This window comes from Fringilla coelebs (genome assembly GCF_963513975.1).
Source record: "Fringilla coelebs genome assembly, chromosome: 8".
Classification (NCBI taxonomy): domain Eukaryota; kingdom Metazoa; phylum Chordata; class Aves; order Passeriformes; family Fringillidae; genus Fringilla; species Fringilla coelebs.
In genome coordinates this window covers 23,331,808-23,355,917 of record NC_140066.1, presented here as the reverse complement: position 1 = coordinate 23,355,917, position 24,110 = coordinate 23,331,808, and the positions used below count along the sequence as shown (strand labels likewise).

The 24,110-nt window shown below is 40.9% G+C and overlaps 1 protein-coding gene across 3 annotated transcripts in view; it reads right to left on the bottom strand.

The window, feature by feature from the left end:
* Window positions 1-24,110, bottom strand: part of ARMH3 (armadillo like helical domain containing 3) — a 123,642-nt gene that overhangs the window by 98,455 nt on the left and 1,077 nt on the right. For 2 of the 3 annotated variants that reach the window (XM_084210677.1, XM_084210675.1), the window contains exons 2-14: window positions 17,895-18,006; window positions 17,371-17,427; window positions 17,099-17,245; window positions 15,199-15,306; window positions 14,252-14,344; window positions 13,318-13,392; window positions 12,580-12,666; window positions 9,284-9,340; window positions 8,250-8,293; window positions 6,631-6,691; window positions 5,628-5,674; window positions 4,891-4,966; window positions 2,192-2,285 (exon numbers count right to left, since the gene is read on the bottom strand). In XM_084210677.1, the coding sequence (XP_084066803.1) occupies window positions 2,192-2,285; window positions 4,891-4,966; window positions 5,628-5,674; window positions 6,631-6,691; window positions 8,250-8,293; window positions 9,284-9,340; window positions 12,580-12,666; window positions 13,318-13,392; window positions 14,252-14,344; window positions 15,199-15,306; window positions 17,099-17,245; window positions 17,371-17,427; window positions 17,895-17,996 (1,048 nt within the window). In that variant the 5' untranslated portion in view covers window positions 17,997-18,006. The remainder of the gene's footprint in view (window positions 1-2,191; window positions 2,286-4,890; window positions 4,967-5,627; window positions 5,675-6,630; window positions 6,692-8,249; window positions 8,294-9,283; window positions 9,341-12,579; window positions 12,667-13,317; window positions 13,393-14,251; window positions 14,345-15,198; window positions 15,307-17,098; window positions 17,246-17,370; window positions 17,428-17,894; window positions 18,007-24,110) is intronic. The other variant, XM_084210676.1, reaches the window with a different exon arrangement.

The following is a 24,110-nucleotide window of genomic DNA, read 5'->3' as shown; positions in this document are numbered from 1 at the left end:
AAATGCAGGACTCTTTAAATTGTGCAGTGAGAGGCCCAGAGTACAGCAGAGGTTCTCATGGAACTCAGGATCACACAATCACCTTCAAAACAAAACTGTAGCTCTTGGAAACAAGAGGTCAAATAGATCAATGTAACTTCACTGTTTGAATCACATAAAAAAACATAATGGGGCTTTTATGTTATAAAGGTTGCACATTCCCAGGCATGAACTGGTTTAGTCCATTCAGTCTTGAATACCTGGGGCTCCTGACACATGACTAATGTGCCATGTCTGTTGGCAGTCTGTGCAATGAGTCTGGAAGCTTTCTCACTCCCAATATTATGAATAGCTCAAAGATTTAGCTAAAAGTCTGAAAAATGTATTTATATCCCCAGTGGATCCTTCTTGAGCTGTTACAATGAACGTAGTGAATGAATATTTAACAACAGTAAGCAAACTGACATTTAGATAACTATGGTGACAGGCACACTTGATTTACATATTATGGATAAACAGTTTCTAGCAAAAGCCTCATTTCTCAAAAAAAAAAAAAGGAAGAAATCACTCTGAAGCACACATCTCCGCTTATCCTGGTTCAGGATACAGACCTTTTTTAACACACATTTTGAAACTTTACAAGGTCTTAATTTACCCTATAGGTTAACAGCCAGAGAAATTTCAAACTAGAAGATGAACCCTTTTTTATCCCAGACAGCATAAAAGAAAAGCACCTGAAATTCACAGATGTATTTCTACATGTTAACGTAACTTGTAAACAGTTCAACTACACATTATTTTAGTGCAGTAAAGAGAAAGCAATCTTATCATTCCGAAGCCAAAAAGCCTCTTGCTAACTGGCAGCCATAGGCAAATTTTACAGCTGACTTGCAAGACCTTAGTAAATGAGGAAAATTCTGACATCTCTTTAAAACAGCAATACTCAAGCACCACCAAACTAAACCAAGCCAAGGGCCACAAAAAAAAAAATCACATTGTTGGGATCAACAAGGCGACAGCAGATAAAAATAAAGCAAGCTTCCCAATGCAATTGCTGCACATAAAGATCAGATCCTTTTCTTAAATTTAAAAACCATACAAGCCACAAGAAGTCTCGAACTTCTCAAGATCATTGCCTCTGCTAAAAGTAGGATGGAGGTTTTGTTTTGTCTTGTGGTAAATGAAAAAATAAAGAAAAAAAAGTGCAAGGAAGCTGTAGATATAGGTAAGCACAAATTCTGCAGTTGTGTAATATGGTGTGGGGGTGGATACATTTGCAATGAACACGTTGAACAGAAGCCAACAAAATGCCCATCCCTCCACATTTTATGTTATATGCACACAGAGACATAGGGGACTCTTTATCTGAAGCTTTTGTTATCCATGGCAACCAGATAGAATTCATCCATGAGGAGGATCATCCTTAACTAGGGTATCAAATGACCTGAATAGCTGATATAACTGAGTAACCCAGGCTGCTTTTCCCCAGAAATATTTCCAAACTGTGCTCTATTCAAATTGACTCTGTTCCTTCATTAAACACTCTTCAGCTCAGATGCCATTAAAGTACATGAAAACAGCCATTTCATTTCTTCTCCTCAACTAGGCTATAGCTATCCATACCTTAAAATGAAAGGGTTTTATTTTAGATGATTTCAAAGCATATTTATGTGGACACATAACATCTCATTTAGAAGAGAGATCTCAGGTTAAGCAGTCCTTTACAAAGCCTATCAAAGAAAAGGCAATAAGAGGGAGGAATATTTCCACACCCAGACTGAATTCAAATCCCAATTAATTCAAAGCTGAGGACAAGTGCATTAACGACAAGCAGGAATCCACAGCAATTCTCTGTAAATCTGTTCCAATGAGAAATAATCCCAGGCAAAGGACCTGACACTAGAAATATTCATAAGTAGAAGCCTACACAGAATAACTAATGGACTGGGTGTACCTTCATGCAAATATTGGGGCAGTACTATTTTCAGAAGGAACATCAGCATAATTTCATTGAGCAATAGGCAAGGCAAAATAAAAATAAATTTGAGTCAAGAATCTTGCTCATGTTTAGCAAGGCATATTACTCCAGGAAGAGGCCACCAAATTACATCTGCTCCAGACAGACCTCATTAGTTGCAATCTCCAGAAAATAGTCTGCTAGTTATTTTACAGTTTTAAATTATTTTTCCTCAGGAGATGATTGCGTTTTTACCATCTGAAGAAGGCGGGGTGGTTCCAAGGGGAGTGACAGGTGTGGTTGGAACTGGGCTCGTTGGTGATGTCATCAGGCCCATCTCAGGGTGGCTCTAAGAGAGAACACAAATGCACAGGTCAACTGCTTCCCCAGGCAGTAGAAACACAGACCACTACGTGTACTGTTCCATGCTCTTGCACAACAGACATGACTAAAGAAGTCTCAAGAAACTTCATCCTCTTCTCCAAAGAGCCAGGCCGTGGTTCCTGACCTTGGATGTCTAACGATTAAACTGTACATCAATTTCTCTACTCCACAAAACACAAAAATACATCAGAAAGTGGTGGCTCTCCCCAGCAGACAGAAAAAATCCCCTTCCCTAATGTAGAATGGGAGAAGATTTGCAAAAGCCTACAAGGTTAATCGCTTCTAATTCCCCCTAAAACAACCCAAGGATGTGCATTTGAAGTCTTCCCCCACCATCCTTTTACTTCTATTTCTAAGAGCAAATTCTCCTTGCTCCTGCGCCCCACCTGTTCGTGTTCAAAGATAATGGCAATTTATTACTTTTCTGTCTCACTGTAAAGCCCTGCAGGAAAGACATTGCAGGAAAACAGTGCATAACATAAATAATACTATCATTATTGATCCTCTCAGCTTCCATCAGCCAGTCACTCTCCCCATTTCATCTTTGCTAATAGTTGCCTGCCTAATTACTGCTTTGACTTCACTCTTTGCAGGCTTCCGGACCCATCCACACTGGTGGGAGTGTAGGCAATCTGCCACGCTATTTTTGAATCTGACTGCCAAGCAAAGTGTCCATTTCATAGGGCAAGTTTTACATAAATGTATCATCTGCCTTAATATATCATCACAATTTCAAAATGAAAGGGAGATACAGAACTGCTGATTTGATCTTAGTTAGTTCCACAGGATTTTTCACAAGTGGATATCCTCTACACTGCCTTTGAATATCTCATTTTATGAGCAACTATAAATGCATATATTTTATGGGAAGCACAGACACACATACTAAAGCTCAAAAACAATTTACATCCCTACAGCTACCAACTTGCACTTAAAATATAATTTTTCACTGAAAATCTTACATAAGCTAGAATCCCTTAGACAGGTTTTGGGGGCTTACCTTCTTTCTCCAGAACAGTGACTGGCAGTTGAGAGACAAGAGTGCCACCCAGCAGCAAACTCGAGCACCCACAGCTGGTGAGCACACACTTAACACTCCAGATACCCCCACAAACAAATCCCTGCTCTTCCCATGTGCCACACAGCAGCAGGAAGCCATTCATGCAGCCCCAAGCAATAGGCACCAGCTTAGCATTCATCAGCTTCTATGAGGTTTTTTCAACATGACATGACCTACCTTGCCCTCTCTTAAATGAAGGATTACAGACAATCCACCCAAGAGTATCAGTTCTCCAATTCAACCCACTGATCAGCAGCTGCCTCAACTTCTTTCACAAGTAACTAGCCTATCCTTTTATTTTTAAGAGCTGATCTCTACCTGATCTTTTTCTGCTCTTCTCTTTTCCCTGCCAAATGCCTCTCTTCCCTCAGGAGCATCTTGCCCACAGAAAGGCCTGAGTTGGTATTACACAGACCTGAAAGAGCAGAAATCTCTGAGAAGTGGTAGGAATGAAAAACCTGGGAAAAGACAAGCAGGGAACTTCAGCAAATTAACCACCCATAAAACAGAAGCTTTCTTCAGAGGCTGTAGATCTGCTTATCAGACCTCTTCATCACCACTACTGTCAGCAATCTCCAAAGGTCTCCTCTATCATGCCAAGTGTCGAGCCTGAGATCTACAGCTGCACTCTGAGGACCTGAACAAACTGGGAAAAGGTGTTAACTGTTGTCGATGCTGTTCCTCTCACAAGCAGTACCTACAAACCAAAATTAAAAGCCTGAACCTGAAGGTCTTCCTAAACACCTGAGGCTACCCTTTCACCACAATCACTGCATCAGACAGGCTCATTATCTGCCTCCCAGCAGCAACCACCTCTCCAAACTCTCCAAATTCACACAGCGTTTAGAAAAGCATCCAGAGACTTGTGATCAGAGCAGCCTCTCAGAAGGCTGTTTCTCCACCATAAAAAGCCCAAGGACAAATGCTATGTTCCAACAACTGGTTCCCATGCCAAAGGGGCTGGGCTCTTCAAGGAAAATAGTACAAAATAGGATTTGAAAATAGGATTTAAAACAACAACATGTCAGTTGGTCCCTAAGTGAAGAATACCCAACAGACAACAACACACAGTGCATGCACACACATACAGGACAATCCATCCAATTTGGGAGCTGAATCAGCCTCCTTCTCTCAACCCTAACTTAACAAAACTATGATTTGCTCTGAGAGCTACAGCAACTGCTTTGCTCACTCCATCCTCCCAATAAGTGGACTATCAATAGGGCACAAAAGGCATTCCATGCAGCCCTTGCCATTTAGTGGAAAAATTAATCATTCCAACATGGACTGTGACCTCAAAACTCTACTCATTTACTGTCAAGGCAGGAAGTAGATCATAAAAATTCTTCCCCTGGTCCTGGCCTGCTTCTGCTCTTTCATGCTGATCCTATGACAAATATATAAGGGGAAAAAAAAAAAGAAACTATCTTTTCACCAATTCCATTTCTGGTTCTCTGATTTCAAAGACATCCACTACAAAGAAACGGGGAAACATTCCACTGAAACTCACTTGTGCCAGAACTGTGATGAAATTCCTGTTCAAGTGAACAGCTTCATAGAGGGCCAGAAGGATTGCTTCATTTGTTCTGTGGGAAGGATACAGACAAAGACACAGTTAGTGATCAGAACACAAGGAACCAAGTTTTTCAGAAGCATGGCCTATCTGAGAAAACAAGAATTTTTTTTAACTATGGAAAACTCTGCCTCTGCAATCCAGTTGTTCTTCCAATTATTAGTAGTGCTAATAATAGTACTAGTAGTAGCAATCCATAAAAAGAGCTATTTTTAGAGCACAACTACAGTATTTGTTGCCTTCCCACTGAAGATGTCCCTAGCTGCTCAGTGTTTTCAATTTGAAGTCCTCTCCTTTAAGAGCACAGGGTCTTAAAGACACTAAAATCACTCATATTTATCACTTGCCCACTTAATTTGGAAAATACTTTGGTGAGGGCCAGAGTGCACGAACTTTTCTTCTCATGTGCCACCTCTGAGACACTATATGTCATAAATACCTCATAAAAACCACTGGAGTTTTTTTAATAGACTTCATTACAACAAGCAATTCAGCCATGTCTCCTGCTGCTGTACCCTTCTCACAGAAGGGCAAATCCACAGTCTGCAGGGTGTGGTGCCATTTTAGTGCCAGGAGAGCCTGCTGCTCTACTTTGCTCTGTGACATTAAATAGCTCCGTGAGGGAACGGACGGCACCAACCCCTCCATTGTGTCAATAACATCTGTGCACTTACTGGACAGAGATCTTCTCATCAGCATCTGCTATGAACATGCTGCCCACCTATGGAAAGAGAGAGCATTGCACAGCAGGAATTTGGGAAAGCTATTAGACAACAAGAGACAACACATGGATGAAAATACATTTTATTCTGCTGCACTGTCACTGACCAATACTGTCAAATCACAAAAAAAGTACAAAAAAAAAAAAAAAGACTGGATCTTGAATCCCAGCCTAGATTAGTTTGCCATTTTTTAAGAGGACAACCGAGATTATTTCCTACCTGCTTGCCCCAGGGTGGCCACAGTTTTACCCAAGCCACTCCTACAGACAGCTGTCAACACTGAACTAACCTCACCTACAGGAAATTTTTCTGTCAGTTAGATTTCAGAATACTATGAAATCTTTGACTAAAGCTAAGCTAAACTGAATAAGGGGAACAGGGGATACTCTTTACAAGGAAGAAATTTGCAACTGTTTTTAAAGGGAACCCCGTCAAAAATGCAGACAGTGCCCACTGCAGAATCCAAACTTTACTCCATAGCTAAAGTGCATCCATGCTCAAGAAACAAAACTGTAAAGAAATAGAACCTCAAAGACTAGTGACAGACCAGACTATGTGCCACTATGTTTCAGGCCACATCACCAGATTAGTAAATAGTTTTTTAAAATAAATAGCTGTTTAAAAGGATTTAAAAGTTTAAAAATAGATTAGAAGTTTAAAATAAGGTGATTTTTAAAATAAAGTCACCTAGCGTGAAAAATATGCAGGAAAAGAATTTCAGCTATCAACACAAGAGTAGAGATCATAGAGTCCTTTAAAGGAGCTTTTCCAGCCAGACAACACACTATCACACTCCTCAGAATACAATCACTTTAGTTGTACTTAGTTTTGATTTGTTCAATCCACCTCTACCTCCAGAACTCACATTCCAAACTCAAACTTTTTAGAAACACTCTCCTGTTGAACTTGCATGAATGCACCTTTTTAAGAATGGAAAAACATTTTTCTTGCTTACCATGTTAGTTAGGGCAGAGAAGAAACCAGTCTGATGCTCCTCTTCTTTATCTTTGTATTGCCTGAACAAAAAGGAATAAGGATGAAGTTTCAGGGTTAGAAATGGAACCAGGGTAACTTCCTCTAAATCCCTATGTATTAGTCTTACTTGACAAGAACATAGGATAGCAGAAACTTCAACATTCAACAGTCTTTTTCAAGAACTCACAAAAGAGACAAAGTGTATTAAAATATTTGTAAATTGTGTAGACTAGAAGTGAGGCTGCTGAAAGTTGTGAGACTTGAACAATGCTTGTGCTGTTACAGAGGACACAAGCAATTTGGGCTAACTCTGAGGGAAAGGGATCAAGTGACTTCAGAAATTTTATCCTGCACTGGACAAACAGTAATAAGCCACATGGGCACACAGGGTCAGTAATCACGGAAGAGTTTCATTTCATCATCCACTACAGAAAAAAATCAGAGCTGGTCATCCAACTGGGTGCAGAAAGAAACCAGCAGAAATAGCCAGCAGAAACCACATGGACCTTTATGGTTCATGGCCTGATCCCACTTTCCTGGAGCAAGTGAAGAGACTGTGGAACTAGAGCAAGTGAAGTCAACAAACAGACTGGGTACCTCAGATTTAAGGTACACTGCTTCATCTGTCACTCAAAGGGACTAGCAAAGCTCACAGGGCCATTTATTTTGTCTGTCACCCAGGAATCTGATCACACACATGTAACATGCCAAGAAACCAACTCTAAATTCTTGGGAAAGGGGGAAGGAATGAGCTAAGCAAAACAGGCCATGATCTGAGACAGCTTTGTCAGAATGAAGGAAATTGGGTGGGTGAAGTTTTTTTCTGCTTTACTCTAATAATTTCCTCTGTTAAATCATCTATATGATTTGCTGATTTTGCAAGTCACCTGCATAACTATCACAGCAGACTTTCAAAGGAATTAAAACATTTTCCTGGATATTTTGAGACTCCTACTGCACAAAAAAAAATTTCTTGAGTTTCCTAGGTGAAATTGCTGTACGTTTCCAAATTTTTCTAAAGCACTTTGCTCTTAGGAAAACTTGCATGTTTTATGCGGCTACTTATGAAGTAGAGGCTAAGAATATGCTACCCTTTCTGCTGACTTTCTGGCTCTTTCTTCAGCAGGAGTTACTGCTTTCCACCATTTGGAAGAGGTTACATCTCCTAACCATCTCTGATCTGCCATGTGGACAGCCCTGGATGCATTTATTTGTTTGTTGTAGATAGCGTTTCGGCTAAATCAATTTTTCGACAGAGAAGTTGTCAGCAAATTATCTTTTCATTTCTGACTAAGATTTTACACAAAGTTCATACAGAGGTAAAATCCATGCCAGTAAAAACATACAATGGATATCCTTCCCTACAGCAAGATCTCTCCTGAAGCACATCAGCCCAGCTGGTACAGACACACTGAGACTTGCAATGACTGCATCAACTGAAGCAAAGTCTCTCAAAGAATAAGACTATTCCCTGCCTCTCCCAGGTGCATCAAGGCTCTCAGGTGATAAACAAGTGCTTTAACACAAAAAGAAAATAAAGTTTGTGAAAATGTACAGTAACTATCATGTATTGAAAAACAAGACACAATTTGGTTTTACCTGTTATATTCTGATAAAGCCTGGGCAATTACAAGTCCCATTCCCTGAAAAAAAAACCATTTAAAAAAACTTCACATTAAAATCTCAAGGGAGAAAAAAATGAAAACACATTGCAATGCTGCCACCCCACAAGATAACCTAGCATACTATGCAGTATTTCCCTTGAAGCTGTTTGAACTATTAAGATGTGCTACGATACAACAACATTATAACACAAAAACACAGACAATAAAATTGAAAGTTAATTACTAATTACTGAATTAAACAGAAAGCATGTACTCTTATTGGACCTCCAGACAGAGCTCTCAAAAAGCCTTAGTAAAGCATCATGAAATTTAGAAAGAAGTTGGTGTCAGAGGAAGGACATCCAAAAATTCAAAACAAAGAGGCATAGACACGAATAACCTTTGACTTCTTGCAAACAGCCTCCACCATTCCAGAACTACTAACAGTTCTCACCCTTTATTTAGCATGGAGCTTGCTTTCTGCTTCATTCCCCAAGAGCAGCTTCCAAGTCCAGAACCCACATAACTCAGTCTGCTGTAAATTTTAATCCAGGCCTGGATATAAAACTCAGACTATAGCTACAACCCAAAATAAACTGCAGAACTCTTGACTCAGTTACGAGCTCCCACTGAGTTACAAGAATTCACTTGAGGACTGGTAAAATCAAGTAACACAGCACCGGAAATGAGATTCCCTTTGGCATAAATCTTCCTGTGCCTCTGGCACATGACAGCAAATGGTGTACAGATAGTTCATGAATGCATAATAGGCCAACTTTAGCATGTTCCTCGCTACCTAGCTTTTAATCACCATTTAACTGGTGATCAAACTGTCCAAATCATGAGCTGCCTAACCTATTGCAAGAACAACAAGGGCTGAACAACCACTGTACTGCTGTACTGGTGCTCCTTAGGGCAGCAGTGTTCTGAGACCTGATTTCTCCCATACACCATGTTGGCATCCGTTACCCTACACTTCATGTGAAAGAGCATCTCCAGCAGCACAGAGGAATCAAGCCAAGTACTCACATTGAGTGTGGCCTCATCATCCACAATGGACAGCTTCACAATGTAGGGATTCACTGACTGCTCAGGGTGGGGTGAAAAAGAAGAAAGAAAAAAAAATGGTTTTAAGTTCAGCCTTCAGGGGGAAAAAAACCACTATTATGTTTCCAAGTTTACTCAGCCACCTGGGAAGAATCTCTGTCCTGTCCCATAAAACAGAATTCACATAAATAAGCAGAGTCACAGCACATGCTAAGACCACTAGGCCAGGGACATGTTCCCCTTATTGGCTCAGCCAGGCAGTCTCCTGATTGTATTGAGAAGAGGAGGGAGTTTCTGTCCCTCCACCAGCTCATCTGTCAGTCTGGAAAGTGGAGCAGCCATCCTGCAAGCCTGTTATCTGTGACACACACACAGTTTTGCAGCAGGAACAGGCAGTGAAGCTGGATGCAGCACTAGTGCTCTGCTATCTTCCTACTGCAGCACCCTGCAAAGATTGCTTGAAGCAGCACCCAGGAAGGCAGGACTAGACTCATCTGCTGCTGGGTTAGAGAGCAACACTGTTTGCACCACAAAGAGCTGCAAGTCTCTAAAGACTATAAATGCCTTGAATTTAGCTGAAGAAAGAACACAGGCTTCATCTATAAACACAAATGCTAATAATTTGGGAAGCATTTCAGATTAGCAATGCACATTTTTCCCGGTTTTTGTGTCAGTGCAAAACTAAAAAAGTTGATTTTTAATCAAGACACAGAAGAAAAGTCTCATCTGCAGGCAGGTCATTTTGCAGGGAATTGGAGTTTGAATAATTACTTTTTTGTTAAAGAAATTTTGTTTAAAAAATAATTTAAGCTATGCAAGATCTTTGTGAAAAAAAAAGAAAAACACATGAACTTTCTGATTCTCCAAAGCTGTGTCTTTCAGCACTTGTAGTTGTCTATACCAAGGAGAGGCAAGTGCACAAAACTGGACATGAAGGATTGTTCGATACACTATATGTTGCCTGACAAGCCCACAAAGGGAAAACCCCACATTCTAACTAATTTTTTTCAGCTCTAACAAAAGACACAAGGTAATTCTAGCACATTGAACACGATGCAAACAAACTTCTGCCTAGATGTTATCAATGAGTACATATTCAAAAGTCACTACTTGATTTTATGTTTTAACTTGCTATCCTATCAGCCATCCCTTAAAACACAGGGAAAGTGATCAAATAAACACTTTTTCTTGCAGCATTTTCTTTCTCACAGTATCAATGCAAAAGCATTTTCTCTGAAATCAGGATTAGTAGTAAAAAAAAAAAAATAGCTGATGGCTTGGATAAGTATATAGTTGGAACAACTTCTGAAAACTATTAGGATTTCAATCAGGGGCATCCCTTTAAAGGTTCCAAGTAAAGAGATGTAAATCCCTAGAACAGAAGCCAATAAGCAAGCCAAGATCTCATCAACATGGGTAATGACAACATGGAGAGATACTCTCCAAGGAATTTGAGAGATTACAAAATTCACATCCCAAAAATACAAAAGAAGATCCTAATGTAAACACACTGGTATTTACACTAAAAACAGACAAAATCATAGTAAGCTAATGAATTTTGAGCCTTATTAGATTCTCTTAAACAGCTGGAAACACAACCAATGGAGTTCAGACCAAAAGAGAACCTTTCAGCTGCACCATGGTTAACTAAAAAGAGAACTCCAGAGCCCCTGAGGCATGAAAGTGTGCTACAAGTCACTGACAACCAGACAAGCACCATACTGACCCTAAGGGCCAAAGAACAGCACATGAAACCAGCTACTCAAGGACAAAGATTATGGCTGCATTACTGGAGGCTTGGCTTGTAGCACTGCTACCAAGGGCAGTGCTGGGCAGTTCTCACATAAAACCCTCCTGGGAGTAGCTTTCAGCCTTGCCAGAGGAGCTGGTTGGGCTGAAGTTCCCCTTGCTACACGTCCGTTTCAGCTGGATTGTAGGGATCACACTTCTCAAACATCAGCACAACTTCCTTAAGAGCGCTCCGTTTCAAGATATCTCAGTGTTCTCCAAAGCACTTGACCCCAGCTCAATACTCCCCAGAAAGCCAAGGACAAGTCTTCTGCAGTCACAGCATTCTACCTGACTAAGGACATAAACTGCAGTCCACAGGGATCCATGCCTCAGGGATGGCATTACACAGCTCTCCACCATTTGTCTGAATGTGGCAATGAGACCTCGGGTCTTCCCAGTCCACCCTCATAAGTAACCCCACTTACAGATAATTCCCAACAGTTTTCCCTCATAGCCATTCATCATAGTCTACTGAAGTCAGACTCCATGCTCCTGTTCCATGCTACCACAGCACAGAATGCTGAAGAGAATCTGCAATTCATGATTCTGACATCATTGACAGGAATGAGAAATTGACAGGCATTACTTTGACACCAAGTGTAGCTCCTGTCCTTGCATATTCTCTACATCTATTCATTATTCAGAACAAGATCTATTATAAAACCAGGTAGGTTTTGAAGCCTGCTCCCTCCTAGTAATTCTGTTGAAGGGCAGGTTATTCCAGAACTTTCCTATTTGCTGCCTAATGAAGTATATTAAGATATTCCTATTTATGAAGAAAAAAACCCTGATTATTAAAGCATCATGCCTCATACAAAGAAAAGCCAACATTAGGTGTTGTTCTGACATCTGAAATTGCTTTTTTCAAGTGGATGAATAACAGGAAAAAAATGGGAATCTACCATAAACATAAAAAGGATGATGAATAAAGTTTCTCAAAGAGGAATCCATCAAAGAGAGAGAGAGAGAGACTTCTCTTGGAACTACTAGCTGTGATGTTTCAGTTCATTCTTTGGTCACAGCTTCACCATCTCTTCTGGGGATCTGTGCTCTTTCAGTCAGCTAGTCAGGTCCCAAATCACAAATTCAGTCTGAAGCCCAGGATGACTGACAGCTCATTTTACTTTGGAGATTATGTATCACCACACACTCACACACAGAGGCAGACATGGCTTGGCACAACAGCAACTCTTCCAAAAGGACCTTCCTCAGACTATTTCCACAAAGGAAATGCAAATTCCCTAGGTAGTTTCTTTCATGCTGGCACAGAAGGAGCTGTAGGAGTATCACACACATTTGATTGTACACATACATCAGAGACAGACACAGGGAGCAAAACAGGGCTGCCTTGCAAAGCTTCTCCTGCTCCACACTGATGCCCTGATGCTACAGTGTGCACTACAAAAAACTGTACTGTGTGCTGCCTTCATAATCCAGAGGCCACTCCAAATTAATAAAGAAGAGAGAAGTGATGCTTCTACACCTACCTCATACTTTCTGTAGTTGACAAGCAAGGCCAAAAGGACAACAGCATCATACCCATGTTCCCTGCGACTAAGAGGGCTGGACAGGATCTGGAATAGACAATCACACTGTTCTGTCAGGCCTGCTGCAGGAAGCTTGCAGTGACTCAGAGCACAGCTATGAAATGTATGTGTAAGAGCAAATTAAGTCCTATCTGAAAGAGGATATTTGGGTGAAGGGAGTGTCAGTGCCTCAAGGAAGTTCGGCACACACAGAAGCTCATTTATCACAGAAAGGATGCACATAGGCTTTCAGGGCATAAAGGGCAAATATATTTCACAACAGCATTGTATTATATCTCATCATAAACTGTGCAAGTGTTCTGGGTTTCTCCAAGGCTCAGTTTCACTGAAAAAAGTATAATTTATCCAAGAGCAGAAAAAATATATGCATACTACCTTTTTTGAAAAACAGTTTCTCCAGTAAAGAAATTCTGTGTGAAATTAGCCCAGAAATCTGTTCAGATTCTAACTGTGCAAAAATGTCTCAAATGAAAATACTTTAAATAGTCAGTAGTGACTAAAAACAGCAGACTAGAGTAAAGGGGAGAGAACATTACAAAATATATGTATGACTGAGCTATGAATGGAAGCAGCAACAACGCCAGTGAACTACAGTGCATTGAAAAAGCTGAAAAGCAAACACATTACTGGAAGTTCCCACTAGAGAAGAGTCCCCACAGTAGAAGGAAGAACCCTTACCTGTAAAATAGCTTCAAATATGCTGTTAATCATCACATACTCCAAGATGGTGTTCTGGCTAATGTTATCTGTCACCTGAGTACAAACACAAGTTTTAAAAGCTCATCTGAAACCTCCACCAATGCTCTAGCTGCCTCTGGCATACATTGGGAACAGGAGAGTTCTGCTTCCAGATGGACACATTTATCTCACACTTAGCAAGTCAAGGTGTGACTAGCAATAGAGCTAGACATGAAGTAGAAGAAATCTGTCCTGCCTGCCAGCCCTCTCTCTGCCAAGAAGCACCACCCACGGACTAAGAGCTCCCCCACTCCTCCACAAGTTGGTATTTTACACAGCTGCATGAATGACAACAGCCATCAGCTGTTGCAGGCTCTACACAGGAGGCAGAGAATGAAAAACAGGGCACATATGCTCCACTGAGAAGCCTCCCATCATGAAGAGGACAATGAAGAGCTCCACCACTCTCAATTATCTCTTATCACAATCAAAATAGTTCACAGTTGATCATCTCCAAAAGCTGATGAGTGGCAATTTATTACAACTTCCTCATTCTTCACATCCTCACCACTCTGGTCTACTCCACACTTTCTGTCTTTCCTCAACCCTTCTTCCTTCCTTTCTATTTATCTGAGACTTCTTAAGTATGTTTTTCCTAAAAAAAACCCACACCTGTGAATCCAAGTGATACATCCTCCTGCCTCTCCCCTTCACCCCAGTTGGCACCTATCTAACCAGGATTAAAAGTGTCTGCACTGGCATCATGGTTGGAGCTACCATGCATATTCTGGACTGACACTGGCTCTCATTCACCACTTCCTTCTCCTTCTTAAGCTTCACACTGCAGCATTCTGCTCAAGTTTTGAAACAGTTCCATCCCTCAGATGTGGCTCATATAAGCCCTTAAGTTATTATTCAGCTGTTAATTACTTACTGTCACCAAGCAGAGAAGTAGCTTCAGACACAAGCTTTTTAGGCTTTCAGAACCTTCTGCACAGAGGAGGGAGTCCAAGCTCTCCATCAGATTCTAAAGAACAACAGTCACATTATTTAAAAGTAATATTTTAAATTACTTGAAATGTTTTCTATATAAAGCCTTCTGGAAGATTCAAGTAGCAGAGCACCAGCATAAAGACTTGTTATTCCAGAATCAATAATTGAGCCATTACTACTGCTACCCTGGCCATATTCATACTATTGCTTCTCAACACTCTTTGTGTTAGCTACAGCTTAATGATTACTGTAGAACATCATTATCATTTTCCATGAGTTTTCTCTAGATGCAGCAGCACACCTCCAATTAACAATACATACATAAATTAGGATTAAAAAACTGATAGGCAAACTACTACTTAATGTTTTCCCCAAATATACTACAGGTTGTATAGAGAAGAAAAATTGCTACTCTTGTAGAGAGATGAAGGATACAACAAAAATTCAGCTTTATCACTGGTTACTTTGTCATTTACCAAACTTAACATCTTTACAGTGAAGAGCATCAAGTAAGTTTAAAACAGTACATGTGCTGATAGAGTGTGAGAACACAGGGTATGACACTCAGATAAAGAAAAATATGTGAGGTTCAATATTAGGTGGTGATCACCTGTGACAGCCTTTTCTGGCTTTAAGGTTTCTCAACAACAGTGACTGCACAGTGTGGAACTGGAGGAAAAGAACATGCTCTGTTATATTACTAACCAACCCAGGGACCCCAAATATCTGTGCTACTGGCAGGTACAGAACTTCAGGACAGCTATTTTTAATAAGTGGCTCAAATATTTCCCCCAAAAGCTGCTGCCTGGTAGACACACCCATGTATACTCACTGCCCTTGCAACACAGCAGCTGTGCAAACTGCTTCTCTGCACTGCCAGGGCCTCACCTTCATACACAGCTCTGCCTTGTCAAAACCCACAAGCATGTTGATGATGTCAAACCCAGAAGTGGATTTGTTCTTCTGATGGACACCCCGGATCAATGCACACAAAGTCTGCAAAAGGAAAAAACAGAAGGTGAGATGTAAGGCAACGCCTCCAACTCAACAGCAAAACCCACTGCATGATCCTCTCCTAGCACTGGCAGATACTGAAATTAATACCACCAGCCTGGAGGCCACACATTTTGTCTGACCTCTCCTCCAGCTCTGGCATTTCTAAAAAGGATCTTGGATGCTGAAAATTCGTAAAAATTGGAGAAGAATATATTTGTCCATATTTTTTTTGTTTGAGCACAAATTTCTGTTTGGTTACCACACTGCTATACCAACTTGGAGCAATAAACTGTGTCTTTGCAACAAGAGAACCAATCTTCCCACAAAAAAAAAAAGGCTCCAAGTCCATTGGGCAGCTTAATTACTGTAATTACTGCTTCATTCCAAGTTCTTGAAGATACACAGGTATCAGCACACTCTGCTTCCAGCAGACTCTCTAGAAAATGTATGGGCAGCAAATTATTCATTTGTCCTAAGAGACAAAAATGTCTGGGGTGACTTTTGTCATCAGGCAATTCTCAGTCCTGTGAAGAGGGGAATGAGCAGGAATACAACCACTGCAGTTTTAGATTCCAGCTTAAATTTACCAGTGAGAGGTAATTAGTTTCACAGGTAAAGCTGGAGACAAAACAGACCTGATGGAATTAGAAGACCTCTAGAACCACACAAAAGCAGAAAGGTAAGGTAGACATCCTTTTTTGGTTACTGTCAGAAACAGATACTGGGCTAAACAAACCTCTGGTCACCATGCTGATTCTCAAAAAAATGATTAAGTAAGTTTTGGCTTCAGGATCACCTTCCACATTAACATAGTCTGATTAAGGGAACACTCTCCCAGTTTGAGCTCGGGATGTGTTACCTGGTTCCTATTCACATGCACACAGCAGGATTCTTGTGACCTGCCCTAAGTTCTTCCAAGAGTCTGGATACAAGTTTAAGAATTTGGGGCTGGTCTAAGCTGTCTATGTAGCTATAACTACAATTTTAGTAGCACTCTTTCAAACTAATTCTAAAAATAACAATAAAACAATGCAAGATTGTACACAGATGTAATTTCTGTTTTAAATCAACTTTTCCCAGCTCACTGCTGGTCCACAGTCTCCTATAGATGACTTTTTCAAACCTGAATTCGTATCCTGTACTCCTAAAGCTGAAATGCATTCTGCATACTCCTAAAACAAATGCATTCACCAAACTGTGAGAATCAGCTTGAGAACTATTAATATCAAATATCAAAAGTGAGGAGGGGATTCTCCCACAAGATATGGAACAGCAGAGCTTTGGTAAGGAACAACATGCACAAAAATGGCTATGAATTCTGAGTGACAATTCTTCACAGCTTCCAATTAGGCAGTGTCCAGCTGAGGCAATTTCCTGCATAAATTTCACACTAACTTCTCCAGAGCTTTATTTCTTTTTTGACCCAAATGAAAATTGAAAAAGGCAGCTGAAATAAGGGAGAAGAGGTGAAAGTAAAACACAAAGCTACGCAGCCTAAGTACTTTTGAGACCTCAAACTGACAGCCTGCAATGTGAACAAGCCCTTTGATTCCTCACTGCCATCCACTTCATCCTCCATCATCAGATCCTCATGAATTCTGAAACCATCTATTGCTGTGTCAAGAGCAGAGACTATGAATATTTGGAACCTCCACAGACAACAAGCAGCAACTGCCCTGTAGACATCACTTCTCAATAACAAAGAAACAAGCACAAGGTGTTTGATAGCAGCAACAAACACATGGCCTCATGAGAAGCAGAAGACAGCGTTCCCTGTCCCCCAGCGCGGTACCTGTAATGCATTCACCACTCTGATTGGGTGCTCCTCACCCAGGGCCTGGATGCAGTGCTGAAACAAGCAGTTGATGTTATCTTTTATCTTCATTAATTCTTCCCCATCCAGAGCCTCCAGCTTGCCTTCTAGATACTCCAGGTTGACCTGTCAGGTTAAGAAGCAGTTCAGGCACATTATACCATCACCAACACCTTAGAAACAAAAGTCCTTGCACTGACTGTCTGCCACTTTGTAGGCAGAACAGCAACAGGATGTTCACATTCTGTTACCTTCATAAGAAAGAGCTCCTCCCAAAACCTAGGGTTGCACTTACTGGGGTCCTCTGTCTGTAAGGAAAATAAACAGGCATGAGGGCAAAGAAATCATTCAGGCAGAATTTAAAGGAAGTCTTTATCATGGATAGCTCAGAGTCAGCATCACCTGCCAGATGACCAAGAGGCCTCAAAGTGCAGAATTCTGGCTACAGAGATTCCCAAAAAAAAGAAGGACCAAGAGAAGCAGCTCTCAATTAGGATGCCTCTGTTTATTTTCTGAATTATTGTTTGAGAAATACTGGGAAAGCCATGACTTCCCATAGATGGTATCGTTCTGGTAAACAAGAGGACATGGAAACATTTTGGAAGAGAGCAGAATACAGAGTTCTGCATGACAGTAGGAGAGCCTGGAGCATGTGCCTACACCGTGCAGGCCTTACCTTGAGGAAAGAAATCCACTGGGGAAAAACCCTCAGCATATACTAAACCGAGAAAATTTAACACAACCCTTTAGAAAAAAGAGATGCTCAGCTGCTTACTGTGAAAATTTCATCATACATCAACACCACTTTCTCTTTCAATGGCTTCTTGGAGGCTGAAGATTTCCGGAGCAGCCCACCTTTCTTCTCTGTTTGGGCCATGCTGTATATCCTGAAGGGAAGAAGAGACAAAAAAGCTCAGAAAAGTTGAACTTTTCTTCAAGGCATACATGGCCTGCCTCAACCATGAAAGATTTTTTTCACTGCACTGAAATACTCACAGTCTCTCACAAGCTGTAAGTAAGGGCATTTATAACTATACCAGATAAGAAACGAGATCAAAGGACCCATCTAGTTCTACATCCCATTTCAAAGACATCCAGAAGTCCACACACAGGCAGAAACAGAATAAGCTCCTTATTGATAAATTTTAATTCTTCCCTATAAGAAATTGATTCATTATCCAGACCAATGCAGTTTACATTTAGAAAAGTATGTATTTTTTAATCTCACTGGAGGAATTGTGATACTTGATATCAAACAGGTACCCAGTCTTTTTTTATACTGGCCAAGCCTCAAAGGCATCTGGGGACATGAAGTTCCTGAAACTATTTGAAAGTCTTCTCTTTTCTGTTTAATTTGCTGCCCACCAAATTCTGCTTTTTGTACTCTGAAGTGGCATCTAACACAAGTAAAGCCTCCCTCTGCACCTTAGCATCCTTATCTGGGCCAGCTGCTCTGAAAATTAAGCCAGAGAGGAAGCCCAACCTCAAAAGCATCCCATGTGGTTCAGTTTAGGGAGGAGGATGCAAGACAGACGACAAGCTTTACAGGGATTTTTTTTTATACCAAATTAATTTCTTGATTCATTTGACAGCAAAGGATTTTCTAAAACCACAAAGTTTTACTATCATTATTGGGGTCTTACTGATTATACTATTAAAAAAAAGGAGTATCCTTATTACAAAATGAGCCATTACACAAAGTAATGTGGTCCTGAGCTTCCTGTGAGAGACAACCCACTCCAGGGGCTGAGTCAGAACACACAGCTTGCCACATATTCTCAACCTCATGTGTGATGCTACCAAGTGCAGCACTACTCTGACCTTGCAAATACACATTTATCTACAATCACAGATTTTCCTGGCAAGCATCACAGCTTTAGCACTGTTCTAACCTCCTCCATCACTGCAGCAAGTCAGAAGCACTTAGCAGAAAGGGAATGTCACCCCTTCTCATAGCCCTGAGCTCCCAGACTTTCTCCCATACCTCCAAAGGTAATTACACATATGCATCCCACACACAGAGGCTTGACTTAAGTCATGCTCCAGAAAAGCATGGGCAGGCTCCTGTGGTCAATGTGCTCAGCCATGATAAATCATGGACAGAGAGATAAGTTCACCGTTCCAGTCGAGGACCCCAGAGCTTTCTGAGCTGGCAGCCATGGAGGGAGCTTTGGATGTAGCCTCCATCCCAGACTGCCTGAACCCTCTCCCACAGGTTTAGATCTGTTTTTCCTTCAAAGTTCTACCAACTACTGAATACCAGTTCCAGATCTTCCTTACATTCTTTCCACTACAGACAATTTTTAGCTGACTTACAACTATGTTCTCAACTAGGACTTTCAGGCTTCCAGAGTCAGTTACTCAAACATCCATCCCTTTAGCCATAAATCTTGGTTCTAAGGAACAGAAAAACATTTTCAGGCCTGGAAAAACAATTCTGCTGCAAAAGACCCTGCCCCAGGTGCAAAGGGAAGGAGCTTTGCTGGGATGGGAAAGGGTAGGAGAGCAGCAGATCTCACACCTGAAAAGCTAACATTTACATAGGCAGAGAGGTGTTGTCTTCCCACTAGAAAGGGAACCACCTGGCTGGTTATGGGCTGGGGTGGGAATGGGAAGAGCCCTGAGACACCCTGACAGAAGAAAGCTTAGCAACAACTGCACCATAACCTTCTGTAAAAACCAAAATTATTCCCATAGCCCAGTAGGTCTTTGTATCAAACTAAGATGGAAGAAGGTTTCCAACTAACAAACAAAAAAGAAAACATTATTCAATCATCTTGATAGCTTCTCTTTTAAAGACTTTGCGTTATTTTTAAACTGTCAAGGGAAATAAGACATTATTCTAATTAGAAACATAACTGGAAACACTGAGAAATCTATTAAAAACCAAATCAAGAGCGATGTCACTTTTAGCCTAGGAATACAAATCTTGGGTAAGGTTGCACAAAACAATTTTCTTACTAGAACTGTAAGTTTTTGAACCTAAAACAGCTGCCAGCCCCAGCATACAAACACATCCATCAGTGTGCTTCTAATTGAATTACAGCTAACGAATCCCCATGTCAAAACTAATAAACTAACTCTCAGTGCTTCTAGGTCAGCGTTCTCACATCAAATGTGTACATGACTGGGAGGGGATCAATAAGTTCTGCTTAGTCCCTGGATTTTCAGAGCTGTATTTTAACCCCTCTCCTACATTTCCAGAAAGACAGAAAAATCGAAATACATCAAGATACAAAGGGTGAGCACCAGAAGGATCACATGATCATGTGAAAATTCTAGTCTCTGTCAAAATGGGTCTTAGGATTCACATTCTCTCAATCAAAGCTGCACAGAGCACATACAAAGACAACTGCTAGAGGCAAGGATTAAATAATGTTCTTGTTTATAATTTGCTGTTCTGCAAATGAGCACACGGAGGAGCAAAGAGAGAAACGTAAACCATGCCTCTCATGCCAACATTTTATTAGGCTGTGTTTGTTTCGTGACCTATGATGATCAGGTCATACAAATGGTTTTTTCTTTTCACTTTATGCAATTACATTTTCTAGATGTCATAAAGACAAACAGAAAACTGCATTTTGCAAATGGAGACCTTCTACTCATCTGCAGAAAACAACAGTTAATTGCACAAAACATTTATAAATAAGTTGCAGAGGTGTCAAATTATCATGATGCCCTGACAGTTTATGAAAACAACAACATTAATGATAATTAACAATTTTCCTTTAAACACCACATTTAGAAGGCATTGGTGCATTTTCCACATTTTAGGTTCAAATGGATAATTTATTCTGTCAATAGGTTACTCCCATTAACACATGCTGCTAAGTGAATCCTGCTGTATTCACTGACTGCACAGGAGAACTGCCCCTCAGGGCCACAAGAAGCACACGCATGGGGATTTTTAGAACAACAAACACTTTGCTGTGCAGCAGAAGATCCAAGATGCTTCATCTGGAACTAAAAGAAAACTTGACAGAGCCTGAGTCTTGGCAGCTCAAAGGCAGGAAGATAAAAGACACAAGTTCAGGCAGACTCTGGCTTTATCTCTCATCAACCCTAGGATCAGCTGATCCAGTCAGGAAGAGATGAGCACATCCAACCATCCACCTCCTTTCTGTTTCACTCCAAAACTCGTAACAGAGATTCCAACCAAACATATGACACTCCGCTGAACAGAGCTCTGTTAGCTTTTTGTTAGAGTAGCCACAGGGAAAATGAACCTGGTATTTTGAGTCTGAGATTTACTCAGACCTGTGCACACTGAGAATGGCTACACAATGCTTCATATTGTCACTCAGCTCCTGCACAGACTTATTAGTATTCCATAGACTGTCTTTTAACAGCAAAAATACTGTCAAGAGGATAACACTAATGCACATCTACACCAAAATGATATCAGGATCCAGAACTTTTAACTTCTGTAATCTTACATGCAGCCCATCAAGCACAGCACTTTGCATTTAATTGCCTTGGCTAACAAACCTGAAAGTTTTCAAGATTATAAATGCACATACACAACCCCCACATGCAACCAAACATGAATAAGTGTATTTTTTTCAGTGTGGACCCCTCTGAAAATATACTGCAACACTTCTTGGCTAGACAAAAAGAATACAGATGACGCAAAACTGTATTTTCACAAACAACTTACTTGGCAAACCATTTATTCACTACCTGGAAAAGGCTGTGCAAATCATGTGATCTGTATTAGTTTGTTAATGTCAAAGCCTGAACCTCAATCAATTTTATAAGGAGTCTGAATAAGAACTAACATACTTCTGCTTTTAGAATCCAATGTCCTTTGACTTGCCAGAGCTGCTAAGATTGGACTCACCTTTTCAAACATTTCAAAGCCAGCAATTGCCTCCTCCCTCCCTGAGTGTATGCACCTGGGACTCAGTGTGATCATGCTTTGCCTTTCAAGGCGTTCTGCAGGTACATCACTCAGGAGTACAGGAAAGTTGTTCAAAAACTGCCTCCATCATGCAAGGGGGGGGGAGAATAAATCCCCGTCTAAAAGTTAACTCACAGCTTCTAAAGGAATGTGTTACAAGCTAAGCACTCATTAAATACTTCAGTGAAGTACCAGGAAAAACTTGCACTTCATCCATGTGATCCATCTGCAGAGTGACTACTGGACCTGAACAACAGGCAGTTACAACACAGGTCCCAGTGCCCATCCATCGCTGGAAGCAACAGACAACCTGCACCCAGCACAAGAATTTATGAATCCCAGCGCACAGGGAGTGCCTGGACCCAGTTCCAGCTCCTCTGTTAAAACCCCCAGGACCACCCCCAGCAGCCCACTATTAAAAACAATCAGAGCAAGAACACATAGGGCTTTTCTCAATGCTTTAGAAACCACCATGGCCCAATTTCTGCCATAAGCCCTTTTGCAGCTCTTTCTCCACAAACTCTTGCATTGGCAGTTACAGATTGTGCAAGTACATCCACACTGCTTTTATATTCCATCCATTGTTCACAACTTCATTTGTATATTGGCCATTGGAATAAAAACTGCTCAAACTGTGCTTTCCTCTACAACTGTAAGGTGCTCAACCCACCAACAAGGGAAGCAGCAACACAGTGTACAAGCTTTGGAGCCATGCTGCAGAATTTCCAGGTGCCTTCAGGCAGTATGCAATGAGAAACATATTCTGAAGGCGTGCTGATGACAAAAAACCCAGAGAGATTTTTCCTATTTTTTCTGCACTACAAAGCAATAAGCCCCAGCACAGCCACAATATATATATTTTTTTTACTAGAAACTCCTTCCATCCCACTCAGAGCAGTCTGTGTGTTTCTACATAGTACAATCTAAAGTTACATTTCTGACCTATTTTTTACCTCTTGAAAAATTAGACAAGCAGCTTCCTAATGCAAATACAGCCACATGCTACTTCTCCCATTGCACCTGCTTTAGCAGCAATGATTTTATAAAAGAGTAACATCTGAGCTACAATTTTAACACTTCATGCATAACTGCGTTAATTTCTATATGTCCAGGTAAAATAACACCCAATCCATCAACTTCACACTACCAACTAGCTATGCTTCCTCCTGCCAAGTCCATCCAGACAAGCACTGCATGCTTCCACCAGCATCTGTTCACACCCTTTTCATACAAGGTGATTTTTTTTTCCTTTCACCACACTTTCTCTCTGTATTCCTGATTACCATGACCAGCTCTCTCATGTCAGAAAATTACTTTGGGTTTTTACTTTTCAAGTCCTTTAGAATCCATCCCACATAGTTTACCATTAAATACTCTGCACTGCCTTTGCACTCCCACCTAAAAGCTGATGTCACCTGCAGACTTTTTCAAATGCCTTCCTTCTGAAGAAAAACACTCTCCCTGTAACCTTCCCCTGCCCTTTTCCCATGGCTTCAGCTGGTGGTGTGGATCCAAGGCCCATGCTGAACACAGTGCAGCTGCATGACCTCGGCTCTGACTTCTGAGGTAGCTGTTACGTTCTAAGAAGCTGCACAGTAAAGTCATGCCAAGATAAGAAAGGTGGAGCTGCAGAGTGGGTAGCATTTTTGAGATACAGACCATCAGCAGCACAAGTACTCAGGAGTTAAAATGCAAACATGAAAAGGTGTAAGTTCAAAAAAAAAAAAAAAAATTTAAAATAGGGAGCCAGAATACAGCAACTCAGCAACTCTGAGCAGCAGAGGCTGACCCTTCCCCTCCTAAGGGATGTCTGCATGGCTGCCTGGTGTGTTAGCTGGGGGAGGCAGCAGATAAATGCTTAGCCCAGCAGGCCATTAAAGCCTCACTGTTCCTTTTGTGCACGCTAGCTAATAACTGTTTAACTTTTTTACACTGTATGTACCCTGCCCACAGTATCTCTTTGCACACAGCAAAAGTACCATAAATGACACAGTGGATCAACCTATTATCACTGGAAAGCCAAACTGTTGTCCTTTCCTCCCCTTGAAATTCCTCTTCTACATTTTTGTCACATTTGCTACTAGAGCTCAA